Raw genomic sequence first — 23,627 nt, forward strand, 5'->3', positions numbered from 1 at the left:
CCGTTACAAAGCACAAGAAGCTGAAAGTGTGTTTAGAACATTTCACATCTTTATTACAATTTTTTAAACAAATTGTGGCACCCAAGATCTACAGTCTCAGAAAGAACAACGTGCACAAAATGTCTTTTTTTTTCCTGCAAATAATAATCATCGTAAAAATCGAGAAGTGAGCAAAGCAAAGAGCAGGAAACTAGTGTTAGCTCGCAACCCCTCCTTCGGCTTTATGTTCTTTTCTTTTCTTTTCTTTTTTAAACGGTCTCACGCCACTGTTAGCGAGCATCCCTCCCCCCTCCCGTCCTTTGGTGATTAAAAAAAATACTTCTTCCATTTAAAAACAAATATTCCAACTCTTTTTTTGTATATAGCAGTTTTTACAACCAAAAAAACAACAGCTTTCCCCCTGAAAAACCCTGACAAAAAATGACTTCCGAGCAGGGAAAAACAAAACTGATCCCAAGGAGGGGAATGACACCAAAAGGGAACGTGCCAATCACAGAACAGTGATTGTGTGTATAGCTAACTCTCTGGTGTGTAACAAAATACATTTTTAGGGGAATAAAAGAGTGACTATTCTTCTTTTTGATCCTTAAATTTTCCCCCAAAAAGAACTCTACGCTGTACACAACTAAATCTAAATTTTCATTTTGTGGCTGCACTGTAACATGAAAGCTGGGGAAAAAAAGAAGTTCAAGAAAAATAATATAAATTGGGGAAAAAAATCCCCTTGATTTAAAACCCCATCTCCCCCCGAAAAAACAAAAAACAGGGTGTTAAAATCCTAGTTCAGGGGTGGACTAAAATAAAATAATAATCACTGAGGTGGTGGATGAAGTGATGCTAACAAGAAAGGGAGGACGAGGTGTTATATAGGTGGAATCTAGCTTTCTGTTCTTGGTGGTGAGATGTGGTAGTGCAGACTGGGATGAGAGTCTGCCTCCATCAGTTGGCTGCCAGTCCGGTGGCCTCCGAGGAGAGCCTGAAGCGGGACAAATACACAAAAGAAAACATGCAAAAATGCTTGGTTGGACACAAACACAATGTGTTGGGGTCCCCTCCCCCCCGCCAGGATTTTTCATCGTAGATTGCAGTTGAGAACAAGGGGAGAATTCAAGTTGCCTCTTGAAATTGTACGTCAAATGTGCCCAAAATAATTGAAATTTAAGTTTAAATACCACCATTTTAACAGCAAGGAATCATAAGGAGTTTCCGGAGTAATTTATAAGCCTGGCGGGCTTCTCTATCAACAGTTTTGGGGAGAAAATATTATCCTTTTTGATGCACCAATTTTTCAGAGTGCTAAAAGGCTGGATGGTGACAAAAAATAAAAACTACATTTTAAAAGTCGTGATGAACGGGACATTGTGGGGAAAAATGGTCAAGTAGGTCATTGGTAATAAAGGTGATTGGTAGAGTGATAAAGGTTTTTATTATCATTTTTCTTTTTAATTAAATTGGTTGCCAAGGGTGGGGTTAGACATCGAAAACATTTCAGCTGAGTAGATTGGCAGCCTCAACTCAACAATGGTGATGGGAGAAACTAATAATGATAACATCTAGAAAATGTTTTTTGCAGGGTAGTTTTGCTCAGAAAAGTTTCAAAAGCACCAAAGTGGCATACGGGGATTTTATTTAGAGCAAAATGTGGATTTGACTTTGTCAATATGAGCCTCTCAGATGTAAAATAGGCTAATGGCTAACGGCTAACTCCACTTCTCATGTTTAAGTGTCATGCAGAGAAGATAAGAAAGCAAACATGTTACTTTTCATGAAAAAAATTAAAAATAAATTATAAAAAAAAACGCTCACTTTTGCCTCAAGTAAAATTGGCTTTTCTCCAAGTACGTTTCTTGTGTCATGTATAGTGGGTCAAGTTAAGGTAAAGTGGACCCGTGTTGAGTAATACAGGCTTTAATCATGTAAATAATAATAGAAATCAGGTCGGTAGAAACATCCCACAAGTGGAACATTGAATTCAAGGCGCGTATACCTGAGCGCGGGCGGACTACGGCTCCTCGATGTACACCGACCGACAAAAAAAAAAAGCATGCAAAAGTCATTTCCGAGCGAAGGATAGTCACACTTGACAGGCGGGAGAGTAAAATGTGGCCACCAAACCGTGCGTGCGAGCGTGCGTGCGAGCTAACGTGCGTGACCGTGGAAACGGCGGGGGTGGCGGCCGTGTTAGTAAGGGGACAGGCGTCGCCGTTTGGACTTGGAGCCCAGCTCGGGGGCCATTTTGGCCTCGGGGTTGGCGGCCCCGCTCACGACATGGAGGGCCAGCAGGGGCAGGGGCTTGAGTGTGAGGAGACTGGACACACAGGCGGGGGGAGGGGGGTCAGAGGAAGAGGAGGAGGTGGTGGTGGTGGTGGCAGTAGTAGTGGAAGAGGAGGAGGAGGAGCAACAAGTGGGAGGAGGAGGAGGAGGAAGCCCGGGAGCCAACAAGGACAGAGGGATGGAGGCCACACAGGAGGAGGAAGCAGAGGAGGTGCTAGTAGTAGGAGCAGTGGTAGTAGTAGTAGTAGTAGTAGTAGTAGAGGTGGAGGAAGGGCACGGGCTGCTCGAATCGGGTTTTGAGGAGGAGCAAGAGGAGGAGGAGGAGGAGGAAGAAGAGGGAGGAGGAGGAGGTTTAGAGGACTCTACACTGTAGAAAAAAAAGACACAAGGAGAGAGAGAGGGACAACACAGTCGGTGGAGGTGGCTCACAGGGTCGGAAAGAAGGGGGCGGGAGCCTTCTAGGGGGGGCTGCCAAAGCTCGCTGGGGTTCACCGGCAACCTCTCCCTTTGGACCGGGAGAGGGTCCCAGGGGGGGGGGGGGGGTCCACCCGGTCGATCCAAAGGGAGGGCACGTTTAGCGCCAATGCTCAATGGTGGCCAATCAATTCATAGGAACGTCTATTTCCAAGGAAGCCGCGTTGGAGTCAATCATGTTAAGGCCAGCGTGCGTTTCCACCAGGCGCGAAGACGCACTTTTTTTGGCTCATCTTGTACTTTGGATTAAAAGTTCAAAAGATCTCAAGTGGCTTTACGGAAGATTAGTCAAATTAGGTCTGAGCAACCTGGCCCCCATCCTCCCCACAATATTTCCTATTAGCATATTTTAAAGTTAGTTAGATTTTTTTAAATCCAACATATATACCAGTGGTCTCCAAACTATTCCACAAAGTGGCGCAGTGGCTGCGGGTTTTCATTCCAACCCATAAAGAGGACACCTTTTCACCAATCTGGTGTCCTACAAGTGCAATCAGTGGATTGCAGTCAGGTGCTTCTTGTTTTCTGCTGAAATCTCATTGGTCAAACTGTTTATGTTTAAATCTCATTGGTCAAACTGTTTATGCTGTTTAACTGGTTGGAACAAAAACCTGCAACCACACCAGCCCTCGAGGACCGGTTTGGGGACCCCTGATATATACACATTTATATATTGTTTATACATTTATTTACTTCGCTATTTTTGTTTTTTTTTTTACCTTCACCATCCCTGATGTTAGCTTGCCAAATTAAGTTTCATACGCTTGGTGGAAACGTGGCTAACGGTATTCAAGTTGGCTAAACCAGGCATTCGTGTGTGTTTGTGTGTACTGACCTGGCGTTGATAAGGTACTCTGCCAAACTGATGCTGGCAGGCGAGCCCGTGATGGTCACCTGTCGGTCGGTGGAGCCGTCCACCGGGTTGGCGATCTTGATCTGGGCGCCCGACATTTGTCTGATCTCGTTGATCTTCGCCCCCTGACGCCCGATGATGCAACCGATGAGCTGAAGGGAAAGCGGAGATTGAGCCAAATGCATTCCGAAACGCCGTTTCAACGTTCTTGGAGAGAAAGCCCACCTCGTTTGGAATTTTCATCTCATTGGAACTGGTCTGAGCCGAAGCGTCAATCCCTAAAAAAAAAAGAAAAAGACACGGGCACATTTCAGGACAGGTCGTTCTCGCTTGCGTTCGTTCGGAGGTTTGCTTGGAGGTGAATCGTACCGGTGAATCCCTGGTTGCTGTGTGCAATGGGGAAGGGGCTCTGCTGCATAGCCAGTTGGTGAAGCTTGGTGAGCTGTGGAGAGATAGCAGCAGAGGAAGACTGTGAGAGGGGGGTGAGAAGGTAAGGAGAGGGTTTGGAGAAGGAGGGGGATTCCATTGGAAGGAAGGAGGACAACAAGGAGAGTGAAAGGGGAGGGAAACAAAAAAAACAAACCAAAAAAAAAACACAAAGAGCAGTCAGTTCAAAACATACAAAGCACACACTGGGAGGGAATGAAAAGAAAATTAACGCATCCTTCAATCAAAACCCAGTTTTCATTGTGACGGTAGTGAAGGGAAATGAAAAGATGAGCATGGTGGGATTAAGGAGAAAGAGAAACAAACAAAACATAAATTAAAAAAAAAAAAAAGTCTGGTGGGCTGCTAGTCTGAACATATCCGACAAATAAAAGCTGGACATGAAACATCTCAGACACGATCCAAAACAACACATCTGAATATGACGAAACAAAAAAAGCACCAACATGTTTGGTGTAAACCAAGCTAATCAATTTTTGTAATCTGAAGGCCATCCTCTCCAAATCATTTTGTGACTTATTCTTTCCAATATTCTGTGCATTCATCATGCCAATGCTAAAAAAAAAGCTAAAAAAGAATACCTGTCAACCTCTGCCGATAACTGCCCTTATAAATGATTATGATTCCCCTTACAAACCCCCCAAAAACCTTACAAACACCGTACGGACTCGTACGGTGTTTGTAAGGTTTTTGGGGGGTTTGTAAGGGGAATCATAATCATTTATAAGGGCAGTTATCGGCAGAGGTTGACAGGTATGAAAAAGTGATCCCTGAAATTAAGATCTAACACCATTCAACCACTTGAAGTAAAATACCCTTGATTGAGAACTGATCAACAATTAAACTCCACCAAAAGAGAAGTGGCGGCCATTTTGAGGAATGGATTGGACGAGGGCAAAGGTTGACATCCTTTAAAAAATAAAAGACAAAAGTGCCATCTTGTTTAGAGACAGCAAGATAGAATGGGTGGGATTGCCATGGAGGGGCAGGGGGGTCTCGTAGCGACGGAAACTTGACTTACATCTGGCTGTGGAATGGCGTGTTGTCCTTGCACGGCATATGCCTGAAAAAAAAAATGACAAGGCACAACTTTCACAGGCCTCGCATTGAAAACAATCTACGGTGACGACTTTGGTACTCCAAAGTGACAGTGAAATAACGGAAAGGCAAAAGGAAGAAGCACCTATGAATAATACATGAATAAATGGAATATACGACGCCGGCGCCGCATACCTGTCCGCCTGCGAAGATGACGGGGGATCCCGAAGGCTTGGGTCTGTAGGGAATCGTGACGCCTTTCGGGGGAGACTGCGCGAGGGACATTGAGGGTTAGTCGAGATGACAAGGGCGACAAACGTCACCAAGTGAAAAACCGCGCTGCCGTTAGCATAATTTCCTCAAACGGAGGGTCTCGATTATTATCGTGTATGTCATATGCTTGAAAATGAATCAACACTACTCAGTCGGTACTTGAAACAGCAAACCCAAAATAACAAACAAGAATAATGAATAATAAAGTCATTGTTTTAGAATGAATTATGTCCACGCCATGCTAATTTTGTTGTAATGACAATATGTATATGTAATGTGTATATATATATATTAAATATATATATATACATACACATTACATATACATATTGTCATTACAACAAAATTAGCATGGCGTAGACATAATTCATTCTAAAACAATATATATGTGTGTGTATGTGTATACACATGTATGTATGTATGTATATATATGTGTATATATGTGTGTATATATGTATATATATATATATACACACTTCAGCAACTCGCTTATTTATTTATATATTTATTCATGTATTTATTTATTAACTTACTTATTACCTATCTTTTTATGTCTAAAAATGCTAAATGTCTAAAATGTCCTATTTCTGCATCCTCACCCGCTTGCTACTGTGACAACGAAATTTCCCGAATACGGGATGAATAAAGTTATTCAATCCAATCCAATAAAAACATTCAATCCAATTTAATAATAACAAGGAATGTGGTTTCTATTTTTTCTCGCTTATGTACATTTAGTCTTTTAGCATTCCTAAACTGTTAAGTCAAGTCAAATAATAAAATGACCATGTGCAAAAATATGTCATGACGTTTTACCTCGAGCATGACCACGCAGATTTGCTTGACGCACTCAATGATAGACTGGGATGGCCCAGCGATGCTGATGGCGCGTTCCGTGGAGTTGGGCAGCATGTCGCCCGCCACTTGGACCTGAGCATTGGTTGACTGTTGGAAAAACAAACCAAACAATTGTGAGATTAAAAAAAACGGCCCCGGCAGACTAAATCAAACAGAAGCGCTACCTCTCGGATTTCCTTGATCTTGCAGCCGCCTTTGCCAATGAGCGAGCCGCACTGGCTGGCGGGCACCACGATGCGAAGGGTGACCGGGGGCTTGCCCGTGGCTGTGCTGTTGGTCATTGAGCTGCTGATGTCCTAGGGAAACGGGATGGCGCATTTAAAAAAGGCCATAAAAAATATATATAAAAAGCTTCAATCTGAAGTGCCACCTCTTCCAGTTTATCAATGATCATAGAGAAGGCTTTGAAGATGGCCGTGGTGGGCCCCGCCAGAGTGATGATCCTCTCGGGACAGTTGCCCTCGGAGATGTTGATGCGTGCCCCGCTCTGTGCGCAAAACGACAAGCGGGGCGGTGAAAAAGGGCCACGCGGCAATTAAAGGCATTACGATCATTCGGCGCAAAGGACGTGTGGGAAAGTCACCTCTTCTCTCATCTTCTTCACAGATTCGCCTTTCTAAAAGCAGGGAGATGAAAGTGAGGTTTAATAACACGTTTCAATTCTTTTGCCATCGGTGATGCTTTACCTTTCCAATGATACTGCCGACTTCCTGAAATGGACAAAATAATATTTCATTAGTTTTGGGGGAATAAAAAAAAAAAAACAGTGCTAAGTCAATACTATGACTCATGCCATCGGACCCCAGGGTCATTTTGCGCTGACGCCTCACCTTGCCGTGCATAAGCAATCTAATGGTAAGGGTGACATTGAGTCCTCCTTCAATCACACCAGAGTCCATATCTGCTGCTGATGTCTGTGGGTCTTCCTTGCTCAACTTGGGGGACGGGGATGGGGGGGATTTGGTCTCAGAGATGATCTGGTTGATCCTGATTGCAGGAATGAGCGCTTCCGTAGATCTTTCCTCCCATCAGCTGTAAGGCTCTTTAACAAAAAATGGCTGAGTGTTAAGACCTACCGTATGCATGCATGTACATCTATGTGTATGTATGTATATATGTGCTTATGTGTATGTATATGTATAGGTGTATGTACACGTATGTGTATATCGTGTGTGGTCGATTGGTCGCCGGTCTTCTGGTCGCCCCGACCGCGACAACAGGCGACCAAAAGACTGGCGACAAAACAAGGTAAAACAACACGGTCTACGCATCAATAAAAGCCAACAATGGCCATGAGCAGTTTCACGGAGCCGACCTGTGAGTGTATAAGAGTTTGTATGTACATACGTTGTCCCTTTAAGAAGCTACGTCACTCAGGGTCTTAACAAGTTCTCCAACCAAAAACAATAAAAGTCCGGGAAATTTGGAGCTTTTCTTTAGCCTAATAATTACTAGGGCATTAAGTATGACTAAATAGTAATTCGCAGTTTGTATTTAGGGAATTTGAGCAACGATTTAAATGGTAATTATCAATAACCTTCCGGGCGACCAATTGACCGTGTACCGTGTGTGTGTGTATATATATATACACTTCAGCAACATGCTTATTTATTCATGTATTTATATATTAACTTACTTATTACCTATCTATTTATGTCTAAAATGTATTTGTCTGTCTGTATTCTCACCCTCTTGCTACTGTGACAACGAAATTTCCCGAATACAGGATGAATAAAGTTATCCAATCCAAAAAAACACTCAAAAGGATACTCAGCATTGAAATAAACAAGGAGTATCTTAGTTCGCCCATATTGGTACTCGTTAAACGTGATTAAGCATTACTAATGTTTTTTTCTGCACTCGTAAAAATTACTAGCAAATTTCAAAACTGAAAAAAGGAAAACGCGCCTATGAATTCAAATGTGGGGACGATTGATCGAATAATACAAATACTTTGATGTCCACGCTTAGTATTTTGAAGCTTCTAGGAGCACATGCAATATCGCCCCGTGGCCTCGCCAATCCAAACGTAACTAGTTCAAACTTTACCTAAGGTGTCGACTTTGGAATTTTTCCTCTGTTAAGGTCCAGCTTTTGAACGCAGGTTATCGCCGAAAACCAATTTCTGGTAGCAGATTTTTCTCAAACACCGACTAACAGTCTCGTCATCATTAACAGCGTGTCAAGTCGGCGCCCCCCCACCGAACTAATACACCACTAAAAAGCAGTTTTATTCAAACCCCCAGGTCTTCGGGCATGTTTGTTTAACAAATCCAACGCCTTTCTGTCTAGTTTTCAGTATTCGTATCGAAATAAAGTACTCGCATTAGGAAGCATTAACAATTTAGACGCTCGTCGAACGGAGAGGTGAATGGAGCATGCGCACGCTAGTTAGCAAAGCTAATTCCCGGTTTACGTTTGACAGTTTTTATCATTTTTGCTAAAAAAGTAGACGTCTCGGGCGTCACATACGACACTAATATAACCCGCGCGGATAAAATATCGGGTTATTAGGTCTTTCGGAACGCGATAAGCTTAGCGTTTCCGGAGGCTGGCTAGGCTAACAAAGCTAATTTTAGACGGCGCACTCACCGTGGCAGAGGCCTGCTAGCACGATGCTAACGCTACAAGCTATTTCTTTCCGCCACTTCGGAGCGGCAACAACACGGCGGGGAAACTCACAAACTCGGCGGTCAAACTTACCCGGTTCGCGCGCTGGAAGGCGGCCGGGGGATGGGTTGGGGTTATGAGGGTAGAAGGGGAGAGGTTCGGGAGGGTAGAAACCCAGGGGGGGAAAGAGTTTAGAAAGGACTCGGGGGGAAGAGGGAAGAGTGATGTGAGATCGAGCTCCACTCCTTTACACAAAGACAACATGGCGACCTCCGAACTTTCCCCTTTCACCCAAGCCGAGTCCACATCCTGTCTTCGAAGGGTTCGATTAAAAAGTACACGATATTATAAAAAAAGCTAGTAGTCTGGTTATAAAATTAAAAATAGGTACTAAATACAAAAGAAAATTGTTTGTAACTTTTGTTTTGTTGTGAGACATTAACCCTTTATAGGGCACCCATATGACTAATTTGCTGCCATCAATCTCATACAAATAAAAAAATCTGATAAATGTTTGTATCTAAACTGTATAACAAAATGTTCCTTTATTGCTATATACATCTACACTTGAAGAAAAATAGCACACGCAGTACATTTGTAGCGTTATATGCATTTATTACAGAAAATCACCAAATTAAACATGAAAGCATTCATTTTAAACAGTGAAAGGAAGGAAATCAACTGTAACATTTGCATTAAAAGAATTGGAGAGAATAAGACATAGCAACACCTGTGAAACAGTGCACAAGTCATTCCACAAATATTACAAATTACATTATTCACTCAAAATAGTGGTTCCCCTTTTTCTAACTATAAATGGAAGTAGTATAGTTCACACAAAGCAAGTAATGTCAATTCTTATATAAATCCCATTTTAGCAGCCACAATTGTGCTTTGGCATCAATTATTTATTCTATTATATTATGTATTGGAAGTTGGCCTCAGTCACTGCTGCTGCTACTGCTGCTGCTGCTGCTGCTGCTACTGGAGGACTGTGGAAAAATATAAATGATGTAAAAATTATCATCTTATTTTCCAAACTGTATACTGTATTTTTTTTAGATATGACAGTCAAGCCACTCTCACCTTGCCGCCATGTTTGTGGTGCCCGTGCGTTTTGTGCGCTTTCTTTAGCTTGTTTCCCTTCTTCAGCTTCTTGTGGCCTTTATGTCCCATCATTCCCATTCCTATGCCACCCAAGCCCATGGTAGCCAACCCCCCACCTACCACCCCCATCAAGGGGTTAAGGGAGTTGATGCCCCCGTGCTGGTGATGCCCCTTGTGGTGATGTCCTTTTTGTCCTTTTTTCTTGTGGTGGTGGCCTTTCGGGGAACGCGGGTATGCAGTAGGGTGGGCGCCTGCCACGGGGGCTACCGGGTAACCGCCGGCAACCACGGGGTAAGCCTGCGGTCCCGAAACCCCCGGGTAGGGCATCGCGCCCGGATGGATGTTGGGCACCATCGCCGGGTTCACGCCGGCCGGATACTGAGCGGGAAGGTACGGCTGATGCGGGGGTTGAGGGAAGACCCCCGCGTTGGGAGCAGCGGGGTACGCGGGGTTGTAGCCTGGGGGGAAGGCTGGGTTGGATGGACCTGGTAAGCACAGACATGGAAATTCACACTCAGCGACAATTGTTTTACAGTTAAAATCGTGGTTGATGGTGTAGTACCTTGATTTGGGAACATGGTCACACTTCAGGTGTTGTTAGAAGTTCTGGGGAAGAAGAAATAGTTAGTGTACTAGATGTTGAATCCAGTTTTAGAAAACATGGTTCGTTGCCAACTGCAGTGCACGCAGGCATAAATAAATACAAAAAGTAAGATACTTTAAATAAACACTTGGAGAACTAGAAAACTTGAATAACTGGAGGGATTCAATTTCAAATCGAAACATTTAAACGGTGACGCAAAAGTGCAAACCACTGGCATACAAGTATGCCCGAATTATAAATGTTTACCAAGAATCGGTCCAAGTAGTAATACTTTAAACACGTCATTTTTTTTTGTCAATTATAACTAGTGGAAAACAACCGTAAATCGTCACAACACCTGGGCGACTCAACTACGGCTTGTGGATAACTCCGTTTTTATGAAATAAGTCACTTTTTAACTTTGGAAGTGTTCCCAAAACTCACCTTTACGTGTTCGGTCGTTGCGTAGTTCCACTTTAGGGTTTGTCTTCCGCGTTCAGAAACACCAACAAACATGCGCAGAAACTGGAAAAACCGCACCCAACCGTTTAAACGCACATTGTTGTTCGCTTACACGTAACGGAACAATTGAATACAAAGTATCACTTTAGTGTTGTTACATTTTGGGAGTGTTCATTTTGGAGGAAAGTGGAGACGACGTGAAACTCTCCGGACACTTGATTAGGTACACACGTCAATATTGTACGACGGAGTTCCGTCGAATGACGACCCAAACTTCATAATATGCATTAGTCAACCCAGAAATACAGTAAATATTTGTATAAAAACACTGACGCAAAAATATATATTAAAGTATCACGTATAAGACTGTAAGCTCGGGACAAACCGACTTTGTTTTCGACTAGCTAGCTAAAAAAAAAAAAAAAACAAGCTAGCTGGTTCACAAATATAATGGTAACCTGTTTTTATTTTACAAATAAAAATAGGCATTAAATCATCTGTACGATCCAGAAGGTTATTTAAACCAGTGTGCATAACTGTAACAAAAAATATTAGTTTTTAATAATTATTACTTTGATTTAATTAATTCATAAATCATACCAATTCAATCAAATAATACAATTACGATGAATAACAACAGAAATAGACTCTGGTTATTGACCATAATGACATTAAAAGTAAGAGACACATTTATGTATAGTTTCTAACTTCAGATACTAAGCAAGAATATTTGAAATAAAACAATAAATTAAAGTTTTCCAAAACAACACATTCAAGCAAACTGTTGTCTCCTACGTTCTTACTGCCATGTTTCTGTTGGAATTATTTTATATAAGTTATCCTGATTCTGGTATGACTGTCGAAATGTTAGTTAATAGAATGAGAGTGTCTTGACCCCCTGGGGAGTTTTCACCTTATTCAACAAAGAGGAACTACCCAGGGGGGCCGACGCCTGTCTGTTTGTCTGTTTTGTGAGGGTTGCAAGGTATCAGGAGGGTGACTGTAAAGATGTTATCTTGAAGGGGCATATGGTCATGATCAAAGAACCTTTGGTAACTGGGAGAGAACTATCTCTCCCTTGATCAGCTTGAAACTTCCTGTAACTTGGACACTCCCAAAACACAATAAGAGAATAGGCGAGGGGAGATTTTCTTCAGAGTGTTTCGAAGGGCTGAGACGCGGACGGTCCTGAGAACCTCTCATTTTTTAAATAAAGTTAACTCAAATTCTCTGTGATTTCCTTCTTTTCAGGTTGGTGAAACAAATGTTTGGTGTTTGAACCTAACATTTAATTGGTCCTTCGAGCCGGATTCCAAGATACCGGACGATCCCAGCGGGTGAGCAAGATCCAGAAAAGTCTGTGGCCACAGCATAAAGATCCTTTTTCAAGGACTGTTTCTTCCTTACGGGCTGGGGTCCAAAGGTTGAAGGGATACCGAGGACGCAGAGAATCGTGAGTAAAATTTTGTTTAAAAAGGAATGAATGAAGGCGTAACAGACCCCTTTAGTTGCAAAGACTAATTAAACTCTGTGTAAAATTAAAGAAATAAGCCCTGAGAATCCTAGAGCCCTATCAGGTAAAAAATTCAAACAACAAAATTCCACATGCGTACAGAGGTCAAATTCAAACAACAAACTTTCGCAGGCGGACAGACACCCTTAGTTTTAGCACACTAATTAAATTCTGTAAAGGAAAGCGAAATCCAGGATGTATTGAATAGGAAAAATCTGTGACGGATAGTGGAGTTCTGGGTGTATTGAATGAAAAGTGAAAAAAGGATAGAGTCCTGGTTAAAGAGAAAAGAACCGAACTAAAAAGGAGTGAAAGTGTAAAAGTGAGAACGATATTGTTATACAGTGACTGAAAGAGCTCGATATAAAGAAAAAAAAAATAGAATAAAACTATAAACGCATGCAAGTAATCTTCATAGGAATAGATAAATAAGATATAAGTACGCTGTGACGCGTTCATAAATCTCGATTGTAGCGCAATATAAGACTAGAAACGACTAAGAAATATACTTAGGCGGATAAATAAGATAAGATTTATATATATATATATATATTAGGCCTGTTCAAAAACAGTGGTCTCTCTTCAGCTCTCCTCGTGCGAGGCTCCACATGTAAGCAGGGAGCACGACGACGAGGGGGGGGGGGAAAGGGGACCTGCTGGTCGTGCGGCAAAGAGGGCCACATAGCCAGGGAATGCGGGGGCAACCCTCCCCGCGCACAGCGACGACATGATAGCACACGACTAAAACAGGAGGTAGCAAAACAAATGGTTAACAAAAGTAAGGGGATAGATAGATAAAAAAGGTGGTGAAACCCCCCTTCACAGATGCGGACCCCCCTCAAGATAAGCACACTCTTTGCAAACAAAAGGAGAGGGGGGGGGGACTCGCCCATACAGTTTACTGCTCCCTTCACACCAAAGACAAAGGGCAGGAAAGACTACCACAAGAGAGACAGAGATAGTTGATAGTGTTATGATATATTAGTGAAAAAATTATGGGTCTTTTATTAAACACTAAAATTTATATTAGGAAATGCCTAGTGAAAGGTTATTTTCCCTAAATTATAATTGAGGTAATAGTGAGCACAGAAAATGGCTCTTATTTTAAATAAAACTGCCTTCTTAGAGCGGATAGGAATTCAGCCAGAGCTTTAACTATTGGGTTTTAGAAATATGAGAGTGATTTGCGATTTAGACTTAAGTATTAAGAATCATCCAAATTATTAATGATATCAAACATGAAAACAATGCAGAAATGGCATTTATCCAAATTATTAGGTAAATTTAGATAAATTGTTTGTCTTTTTGTGTTTCTAATTGGCCGACCATCAAGATATAATCAATCAGATATCAAGGTGGAAAATGATTTAGAAATTTGAAATCAAATTTTTGATGAAAATTATGGAAAATTGTTTAGTCAAATGAAATTTTAATGGTAAAAGCAGCAGTACTCCAAACGTGAAATTTGAAGTGGAGAAACAAATCTGCTATGCAAAATTTAGGAGCACTGAAAAGACAGTGCTTGATACCAAATTCCAAAGTACTATTGATTTATTGTGATAATGGCATCCAAATTGTGTTAACAGAATAATTGACTGAATTGACAAAAGTTTCCATATTTCGTTCCGAAAAAAAAAAAAAAAAAAAAAATGGAAATCCAATTTAGTGGAATGTACCAAACGCCATTATTAACTACACGATTGGAATTGGAGGATGAGGTTAATCATATGTCTGCATAAAAGAAAAAACTTTAAAGAAACGCATTAATTTTGGGGTTGGCAGAGGGAGATTGCATTTCTCAACAGGAAACATGATGAGCAACCCGGGATGAGAGTGCAAATGTTCCTGACCAAACCAGCAGACATGAAAATAGCGGATCCATTTTGTGCTCTGTAAGAAGGTTCTCTCAGTTGAAACGTATGATGAGACAGGTAAGATAAACTTTTTGACGTAATCAGACAAAATGGCAAGCACTCCAATATGGATTGGAAAGATTATTGCTCGGGGAGCAATGCTGTAAGCCATGAGGAACTTTTTATATTGGTTTTATTGTCTCCATATAAAAAAGCGTTTCAATTGAGACTACACCTTCTTACAGATAGTTAAAGTAAACAATTGAGACTAGATCTTCTTACAGATTTTTAAAGTAAACAATTAGAGAGAAAAGAGAAACTACAATGGATAGAAATGTAACTAGATTTTAATTTTATGCCTGACTATTGAGAAATATTGATTAAGAAAGTTTTATAGGAGATGATTGGCAAACTCCGAAGACAATGGAATGTTACATTTGATAATAAGACTACTAGTTTGGGATATTTTGAATTAAAAAAAACTGAGTTAATATGCAACGCAATACACATTGTTAGATGAATTGGGACTTGATTAGTATGCATTTTAAAAGTAATGGGCTTTAATTGCTCTAAAGGATACAATTATGCTAGAAATATTGACCCTGACAAACAAGGGGTGATTACATTTTACTGGGTTCAATTCTATTTAGAATTATAAATGTGTGCATTTTGTTTCTGAATATTAATTGATGTGAATTTAAACTGTTACAGAGAACGGGAAAGCTGTTTTCCTGAGGAGAAAGCAGCCTGGTTTGCTTTTTGTATTTTTCCTATTCTTAGTATGATTAGTTAATTTGTGTAATTGTAGGAAAGAGGAAAAAACAAATATGGGTTTTGATCTTAACAAGGAAACAGTGTTCAAAATAGAATATCAGCTAGCATGTTTAATTTTGACTGATAAGGTATTTTAAATTTTCACAAACATAATGATGAATGTTAAGCACGTGTTGAAGACAACGACAGAACACAGCAGCTAAAGCAGCAGCGCAAACACTTACTGCACAGCATACACAACAAAACTGAGCCAATCTCAAGAACAGTCAGCAGACGAACTGTACAAAGCTAAAGGCCTACCGTACCTACCAAAAATGCATTCCAAAATTGAGCCATAAATGTCTCAACAGGGGGGAGGTATGGTAAAGAGGTAAAAATACCTATTTTAAAATTTTTGTAGGAACTGTTTAATTTGTTATTTTATTGATCTGTAAAGAACATGGGATCTCCAGAATCATTTGGAGTGACAATGGAGCTAATTTTTCAAACAGCATAGTGCAAAACATGGCAAAACAACTGGTAGAACTAGCTTGAGATTAACAACTTTTTGAGATAGTTATTGGAAGACCATTTCAACTTCCTTTATGGGAAGATGAAGGAGAGAAACTATCCAAAGAACATGTAAGGTGCCGTGATTTTTTGTCTATCATGCAGGAGGTGGTGTAGCCAGGTGACTGGATCCTGATCCGAGTCATAAAAATGAAGTCCTGGTTCTCTCCACGATGGGAAGACCCATTCGTGGCCCAACTCACCAACCTCCACAGCAGCAAAGATCGCTGAAAAGTCAAAGTCGATTCAGGTCAAGAGTTCGAGACAGGTGACTCTGAGTGGACTAAGTCGGACGGTGTCAAAACCCTTGTCCGTGAAGAAACTCATCTGACGTCTACTCACCAGCCACGAGCACCCCTCACTTAACCCTGACCTCCCATAGACTTTGCACCTCTATACAGAAGCCACAGTGAAAGCTGTTGCCATCCACATCACAGTGACTGGACTGTCAGTGACAGCCTGGGCGTATCTGAACGCCCCGCCCACAGAGCCTCGAGTTGGAAAACAAGTGCAGGAAACGTCCTGCCTCAACGCTGGAATGGCAGAGCCAAGCGGTCCGCTCTTGGATGGGGCCCCAATCTACATCAACAACATCGGGGTTTCCCGAGGTGTACCGGATGAGTATAAACTCGCTAACCAAATGGCAGCTGGTTTTGAATCATTCCTGTGTTGGTGGTGTACTATTAACAAAAATGTGGACAGAATCAACTACATCCATTACAATGTGCAACGACTGGAGAACAGGACGGAGGAAGGGTTTGCAGCCATCCATGAACAGTTGTCGGCTACCTCTTTGATGGCTTTCCAGAACAGAATTGCTGTTGACATGCTCCTGGCAAAGGAAGGTGGCGTGTGCTCCATCTTTGGCGACCAATGCTGCACGTTCATCCCTAACAACACAGCAGCTGACGGGAGTTTAACCAAGGCCCTGGAGGGTCTTCGATCCCTCAACAGCAAGATGAAAGAACATTCTGGAGTCGACACCTCAATGTGGGGCGAATTTGGTAGCATGTTTGGCGAGTACAAACAGTTGATTGTATCAGTTTTAATGTCAATCGCTGTTATGCTGCCATTCTCACAACTTGTGGATGTTGTTGCATTCCCTGTATTCGTGCATTATGTCAAAGATTAATAACAAATGCCATAGAACCAGTCAAATCCGAAATGTATGCCTTATTGACATCTGGAGGCGAACTACGGGATGACGACGACGCCGACGCATCTGGGGATGAGGAGGAAATGCAGTTCATGGGACTGCCTGACATGTTCCCAGATGCTAAACACTATGCCTTGTTGACTTTTGAGTGTAATGTTTTTCTGTTATTTTTGTGATCCTGTAATGTGAAAATCTGAAAAGAAGAGGTTATGGGTGATGATATTTTATAGCAGAATCCGGATAAACAGGAGGGTTATGTTGGAATTATTTTATATAAGTTATCCTGATTCTGGTATGACTGTCGAAATGTTAGTTAATAGAATGAGAGTGTCTTGACCCCCTGGGGAGTTTTCACCTTATTCAACAAAGAGGAACTACCCAGGGGGGCCGACGCCTGTCTGTTTGTCTGTTTTGTGAGGGTTGCAAGGTATCAGGAGGGTGACTGTAAAGATGTTATCTTGAAGGGGCATATGGTCATGATCAAAGAACCTTTGGTAACTGGGAGAGAACTATCTCTCCCTTGATCAGCTTGAAACTTCCTGTAACTTGGACACTCCCAAAACACAATAAGAGAATAGGCGAGGGGAGATTTTCTTCAGAGTGTTTCGAAGGGCTGAGACGCGGACGGTCCTGAGAACCTCTCATTTTTTAAATAAAGTTAACTCAAATTCTCTGTGATTTCCTTCTTTTCAGGTTGGTGAAACAAATGTTTGGTGTTTGAACCTAACAGTTTCATACAAATGAGGCAGAAAAACCTTGAAAACTGATATTATGCGATTTATACATTTTAAAAAAAAGTAGTATCATACTAAGGAATGGGACTGAAGAGCGACTAATCTATCCGCAACACATTGAGCAGTCAGCCGGGCGTCCGGGTCCACGTCCCAGCATTCTCGCAGCAGATCCTGCAGCGCGGGCCCCTGAGAGTCATTCCATGTGTTATTTATATTTAATACTTATATTCATGCATGAAACCAAAAGAATAAAAAATCATACTTGAGTCAGCAGGTTCCAAGGCCCAGGTATGGGTGGTCTTTTTTTCATGCAGGACACATGGATGACGAGGTTCTCCCAGGTGAGACGGCCTTCCAACTCACGCTCATAAGGTAGAAAGTGTTGTGGCACCATGTCATCTGTAGAGCGAGACATTTAGGCTCCCATTGCAGAGTGCGTGAGAAAAAGCTAAAGAACTAGTATTCATAACTAGTCATAGGTTTACGACTTGAGGGACAAATCTGGCCCGACACAAGGTTTTATTTAAGCAAATTATGTGAGTCCACTTTACGTTTCTTGGAAAAAAAACATGTTGAAAATTGGTGCCATTTGGCTGCTGATGAAGAATTATTAATCAATTAATCAACTTTTTCCCCATATAAATTGGGGAAATCCTCTTTTCAGAGACTCTGAGTGGTAAATATTGAATTTAAAGAAAAAAAAAAAAATATATATATATATATATATATATATATATATATATATATATATATACATATATATATATATATATATACATATACGTATACACATATATATATATATATACATACACACATACATATATATATATACATATATATACATATATATATATATATACATATATATATATACATTGTTTTAAATTAAACAACATCAAATATATTTTTTAAATGATCATTTTATGTTAAAAAAAAAAAGGTGAATTTTTCATTAAAACACACTGCCTTTGTCCTTTTTAAGTATCAGTATCATATTTTTACACATTTTAAATATAAGGATTTCCAAAAAAATATTAGAAAACAGAATAAAGAAAAATAAATATCCATTTTATTTTTTGTAAAAATTACCTTGTCCATGCATTTGTTATATACGTAGTAAAAAAATGCTACTTTAATTTGATTTTAGTTCATTTTAGGCACCACAATGTTACTTGTCACTACGATAGATGGGACACACTTGCCATACGTGATGAATTTCACCTTCAAATAAGTCGGAACAGCGCATGCAGATCTCCCACAGCAGCAAACCCAGCGCGTAGACGTCCCCGTGCAGACACCAGCTGCCCAAGAGGTTCACGAACCCCTCCAGGATCTCGGGAGACACGTAGCACGGCGTCCTGGCCGCCTGCGCCGGACTCTGGCGACGGATGGAAACGCCCTCAGATGACGTCATACCGGTTTCGTACGCTCGTCGAGTTCTCACCGTGGCCTCCTGGGCTTGGCGCCGGCACGAGCAGAGGATGGTGGCGCTGCCGAAATCACACAGGGCGCAAGTGGCGTCTCCCCGGACGAGCACGTTGAAAGCGCTGAGGTCTCCGTGGGCCACGGATGGTTTGTGCCCATCTGAAAAGAAGACATTCATCGCAAGACTCGGAGGAAAGGAAAAGATGGCGCTGTGGGGATTGGAACAAATACCTCGTGTGCGCAGATCCAAGTGAAGATAAGAGAGACCCTGCGATAGAGAGAGGCACAACTTGAGTGACAGTGGCCAGCTGCTGGTGTTGTTTTGCAGAAAGGAGTGCAAAGAGCCCTGAAAATGAAAACAAATAAGTAAACCCCAGACTTGAACCCCATTGCGTGATGGTACTCAAAGTTTTGCACCAGCTAACAGCTTAAAAAATATTTGGCTCTCCAAGTACCACTTTAATGACCAACATGAAAATATGGCAACATCCTATGTACATAACCAATGTGACTTACTAAGTACTATATATACTTTAAATAGAGTGCTTAACATATACAGTATTAAAAAGTCTTGCATTAAATATGCTACCCTAAGTTTATTACTCCACAAGTGATTGTAAAATTCTAAACTGGCAAAAAAACCTGCTACAACACACATCATGTCTTCAAATAGAACCTAAAATTGATCCAAATATTTACAAAGCTCCTGAAATGTGAAGATTTTCAAATTGTCTGAAATATAGTTATTAAAAATACTTTCCATTCTCATACTTGTCAACCTCAGGCCAATACTCTCCTTATTAATGATTGTAATTCCCTTTATTAAGCGATTAAAAAAAACAAGGCACATGTTTACTCACATAGGGCGCACTTAAAACTTTAAAATTTTCTCAAAAGTGGACATGGTGCCCAACAAGTAGGCACTAAATTCAAGATGGTGTACATGTCGCTGTGTGATGCTGACAACTTGACTGTCAGGGTACATTGCTTGCGGACGCACTATATTTACATAGTGAAAAGGCGGAATATCATGCTTAAAGCATGACAACATTAGCCGTCGACGATGATGTTTTGGTCTGCTACCAGTGACCGAGACGATCCGGATTAGAGCCGAAATGCTGCTTTTAAATCGCTACCCTCAAAATTATCTCAACACAAATAGAAATTGTAGCACTCACGTATTGGGCAAATTGAAGCACGAGGAGCCAGCTCCCATCACACGACCTCCTGGCCGCTCCCAGGAAGTGGACGATGGCGGCGTGCCTCATCAACGGGAGCTCGTACACATCCCTCTCGAAGGCGAAGGCCCGCTCGGCGCCGGCGGGGAAGACTTTCACGGCCACCGCCGATCCTCCGTACGTTCCTCGCCACACCGTGGCCAAACTGCCGTGCGCCACCGTCTAAACAGACGGAGTCTGTTCAGTGTTTCGTGGCGACAAACATTACCAAAAATTTGAGCCGACCTCCTGCAGTTGGACGTCGGTCGCGTCAATCTGCGTCGTCCGGGGGACATGAGAAACGTGACGACAAGCTCGGGGATTTTCTAAAAAATGAGCAGAGAGCGCGTGGTCCGGTTAAGTCATTTTCATTAATAGGTCATAAATAAATAAGTTGTCGACATAGACAAGTAGTCAACATAATAAGTAGTCAACAACATAAATAAGTAGTTTGCACGAATATGTGGTCACATAAATAAGTTGACCTGGGATCGAACCCAGGACCCCGGAACCGCCAGGCCGCCCGATATCGAATTACGTACAGTGTCAATGTAATCTATCTAGACAAAAAACACAGTGTTTGGCGGGAAAGGCCATCAATCACCGTGCCTATTTGTGGAAGAAAAAAAAAGGGAAAGGAGCGTAAGAGCGGAGATAAGTGCCAAGGTCGACCCTGCCTGCGTGGAAAGAAACAGTTGCAAGGCCGCACAAAAGAAATGCGGGGGGCTCAAATACCTCCCGCTGTTTTTCTTTCATCTCAGATGAGGGTGAAAAAAAAACAGGAGAGATCGGAAATCGAAAAAAGGAGCGGCTCGAGACAAACGAGAGAGAAAAAAGGTTACTTTGGCGTCGGGATGCACGTCGCCATTGGGCTGCCACCACCAGCAGGCACGCCGCCAGCGCCACGGCTACAATCAGGACCCACGTTTCACCTGGGAATACAAAAGCAATGTCATCTCAATTATTATTTTGCTAACTTTTTTATGCTAATTGTTCAAATTTGACCATCTTTTTTTAGAGTTGCGGCCATTCAATGGCCCCAACATTACAAAGTGAATACATTTTTTTGGTTCTGTTTATAAACAAGAATATTTTGTTGGAGCGGCCCGGTGGTAGAGTGGTTAGCAAGTCGGCCTCGACGCTCTGGGGTCGAGGGTTCGATTCCAGGTCGGTCCTCACTGTGCAAATATTACATGTCCTTCCTGCATGGGTTTTCTCCAGGTACTCCAGTTTCCAACAACACATGCATGAGTTGCAGGGGGTGCTGGAGCCGATCCCAGCCAACTATGGGTACCCCATGAATTGGTGGACAGCCAATCGCAGAGGACGAGGAAACGAACTTTTAGCATACACTTAGCCTAGCACGCATGTTTTTTAAGATGTGGGGGGAAAGCGGAGTACCCGGAGAAAACCCACACAAGGCCAGCGCAAATATGCAAACCGCCTAGAATCGAACCCTCGACCCCAGAACCGGGAGGCCGACGCGGTAACCACTCAGGCAGCAGGAATATCTCATTTTGACAGTCGGTCGCGCGTTGACTGGGTATTTGGTTCCTACCCGCGTTTCCCGAGGGAGGCCGAGGCCGAGGTTTGGGCGGCGTCTCGCTGCCCCAGGTGAGGTTGCGATTGCACATGTCCGTGTTGCACACACACTTGGCCACCGTGTTGTTGTAGCGGGTCTCCGCTTTGCAAATGGCGTCCGGGCAGGACTTTTCCACCTTATCGCAAGCTTGAACGGGAGAAGGCGGGGTTAACCAAATAGATGCGCAAAGTCGGCCTTGGAGATTGCGGGAGCGCGTCTCCTTACCGAGGACGTCGGGTCTCGGCCGTCCCCCGACGATCAGGTAGTATCCCACGCAGCAGCGCGAGCGCTCGCACACCTGCACGGAGGCGTTCACCTGGCCCGCCACTCCGAAGGGGTTCCGCGACGCCACCAGGAAGGCGCACAGCCTTTTTTCACCTGCCCGCTGGGCGAGGACGTGGGGCAAGATGCATTCTGGGAAGAGAGATGGGCGGTCGTTAGCAGATAGGTATACAGTGGTACCTCAACCTACGATCAGCTCGACCTACGATCAGCTTGAGGTACCATGAAAATTTTGATTGAATAATTCGCCCGCGATACGATCAAAATTTCGAGATGCGAGCAATCCAGGTGGCCATGACATGAGAGGCTGTTTATCATTGTAGCGCACTGTCTTTTTTTGCTGCATCTCTTTCGTGTATAACAGATATCTTCGAGCACTGAACGATTTATTCACACAAGTTTCTCCTAGCATCGACCAGAGGACGCACAACGCGCATGCGCGGGCAATAAGAGGGCTTTCTGGGTAATGAAGTATACCCGTGCACACAACACCGATAGGCAATGGCACCCTTTCTCAGAATAAAACTTCATTACCCACAACCAATACGTGGGTAGGCTGTTATTCCTTCCTTAGCCTGTTAGCTCCCGCGATCGCTCATTCAAGATTACTTCTGGTTGGCAAGTGGTCGTGCGTTATCCTATTGTGAGGACATTTGTGTGCATCATTTTGGGAATATTTTGAAGAGAATACAACAGCAAACAGCCCATCGATAGCGAACGCCAACCCGGAAAACGAAGGTGACAAAAGATTACAACAAAATTAGAATTCAGTTTTGTGTAAAGTTACATTAAACGTATGTTATATATTAATCCAAGTTAATTTAAATTAGTTTGTTCGTTTACGAGTGTCTTGTTGCCGTGGATAAAGTCACCCCTTGCAGGGATAAGCGGTATGGGTGATAAATGAATGAAAAAAACATAAAATGTCTGATGGGTGACCAGTCTCGGGTGTGGTCCGCTTCTCGCCCGGTAAGAGCTGGGATGGGCTCCGGCACCCCTTGCAGGGATAAGCGGTATGGGTGATAAATGAAAGATAACAGAAATACACACTGGCGATGGCTCTGAGTAAACTTAACATTAAAATGATTATATTATTATAAAAAATATATTTAATTATGAAAAAAATATTTTTCAACTTTTTAACTGCTTGTCCAGGATAAACACCCCAATTGATTTGAACTGGGAATTCTCATTTCAGAACCATAGATAGCGGGAGACATCCAATTCATTCTCAACATTTTAAGCGCCACCCGTGGCAGCCAATGAGATCATTCCGTTCCCTGGGCGGAATTCAAATGCAATATTTGGTGTGTAAGTACTCAGTTTAGAATAATACAATAAAAGAATGTGTTATTGGAAAGGTTGACTCACCGAGCGCGATGAAAAAAAGGCAATTTGTACGTCGGAAGAACATGGTTAGTCGTCGTCCTCGCCGTCGCCGCCGTTGTCGTCCGGACTGGTCGATGAGCGAGCGAGGCCGTGTGAGAGTCGTCGCACTTTTTCCTTCCAGTCAGTCCTGGGAATGTGAGGGGAGTTTCCCACACTTCCCAGCATCACTCC

At 42.4% G+C, this 23,627-nt stretch overlaps 3 protein-coding genes across 9 annotated transcripts; all 3 read right to left on the reverse strand.

Annotated features, from left to right (window-relative positions):
- Positions 1-27: 27 nt before the first annotated feature.
- Positions 28-9,088, reverse strand: LOC144075202 (poly(rC)-binding protein 2-like). Of its 3 annotated transcripts, none has more exons than XM_077602024.1 (13): positions 8,921-9,088; positions 7,048-7,259; positions 6,904-6,927; positions 6,801-6,833; positions 6,588-6,704; positions 6,382-6,513; positions 6,176-6,304; positions 5,282-5,356; positions 5,070-5,111; positions 3,971-4,043; positions 3,827-3,879; positions 3,584-3,753; positions 28-976 (listed from the first exon to the last, which is right to left on the reverse strand). In XM_077602024.1, the coding sequence occupies exons 2-13, from the start codon at positions 7,114-7,116 to the stop codon at positions 940-942; spliced, it is 954 nt and encodes a 317-aa protein (XP_077458150.1). In that variant the 5' UTR covers positions 7,117-7,259; positions 8,921-9,088; the 3' UTR covers positions 28-939. The 3 variants fall into 3 exon arrangements, with proteins under 3 accessions (XP_077458150.1, XP_077458149.1, XP_077458151.1); XM_077602023.1 differs by having other exon boundaries at positions 3,971-4,070; XM_077602025.1 differs by lacking the exon at positions 28-976 and adding an exon at positions 1,408-2,641 and having other exon boundaries at positions 3,971-4,070.
- A 252-nt stretch (positions 9,089-9,340) lies between these two features.
- Positions 9,341-11,323, reverse strand: prr13 (proline rich 13). The gene is made up of 5 exons (XM_077602026.1): positions 11,138-11,323; positions 10,962-11,042; positions 10,497-10,540; positions 9,914-10,419; positions 9,341-9,819 (listed from the first exon to the last, which is right to left on the reverse strand). Exons 3-5 carry the CDS (start codon positions 10,510-10,512, stop codon positions 9,769-9,771), a joined length of 573 nt encoding a protein of 190 aa, XP_077458152.1. The 5' UTR covers positions 10,513-10,540; positions 10,962-11,042; positions 11,138-11,323; the 3' UTR covers positions 9,341-9,768.
- A 104-nt stretch (positions 11,324-11,427) lies between these two features.
- On the reverse strand, positions 11,428-23,601 carry LOC144075201 (anti-Muellerian hormone type-2 receptor-like). 5 transcript variants are annotated; one of them, XM_077602022.1, is made up of 12 exons: positions 23,439-23,601; positions 22,011-22,199; positions 21,762-21,932; positions 21,046-21,135; positions 20,450-20,529; positions 20,165-20,386; positions 19,218-19,254; positions 19,006-19,145; positions 18,783-18,939; positions 17,821-17,957; positions 17,554-17,744; positions 11,428-11,788 (listed from the first exon to the last, which is right to left on the reverse strand). In XM_077602022.1, exons 1-11 carry the CDS (start codon positions 23,479-23,481, stop codon positions 17,628-17,630), a joined length of 1,383 nt encoding a protein of 460 aa, XP_077458148.1. In that variant the 5' UTR covers positions 23,482-23,601; the 3' UTR covers positions 11,428-11,788; positions 17,554-17,627. The 5 variants fall into 5 exon arrangements, with proteins under 5 accessions (XP_077458148.1, XP_077458146.1, XP_077458147.1 ...); XM_077602020.1 differs by having other exon boundaries at positions 19,218-19,332; XM_077602021.1 differs by having other exon boundaries at positions 19,006-19,254.
- Positions 23,602-23,627: the final 26 nt, after the last annotated feature.

The sequence above is a fragment of the Stigmatopora argus genome, chromosome 6 (genome assembly GCF_051989625.1).
Source record: "Stigmatopora argus isolate UIUO_Sarg chromosome 6, RoL_Sarg_1.0, whole genome shotgun sequence".
NCBI lineage: Eukaryota > Metazoa > Chordata > Actinopteri > Syngnathiformes > Syngnathidae > Stigmatopora > Stigmatopora argus.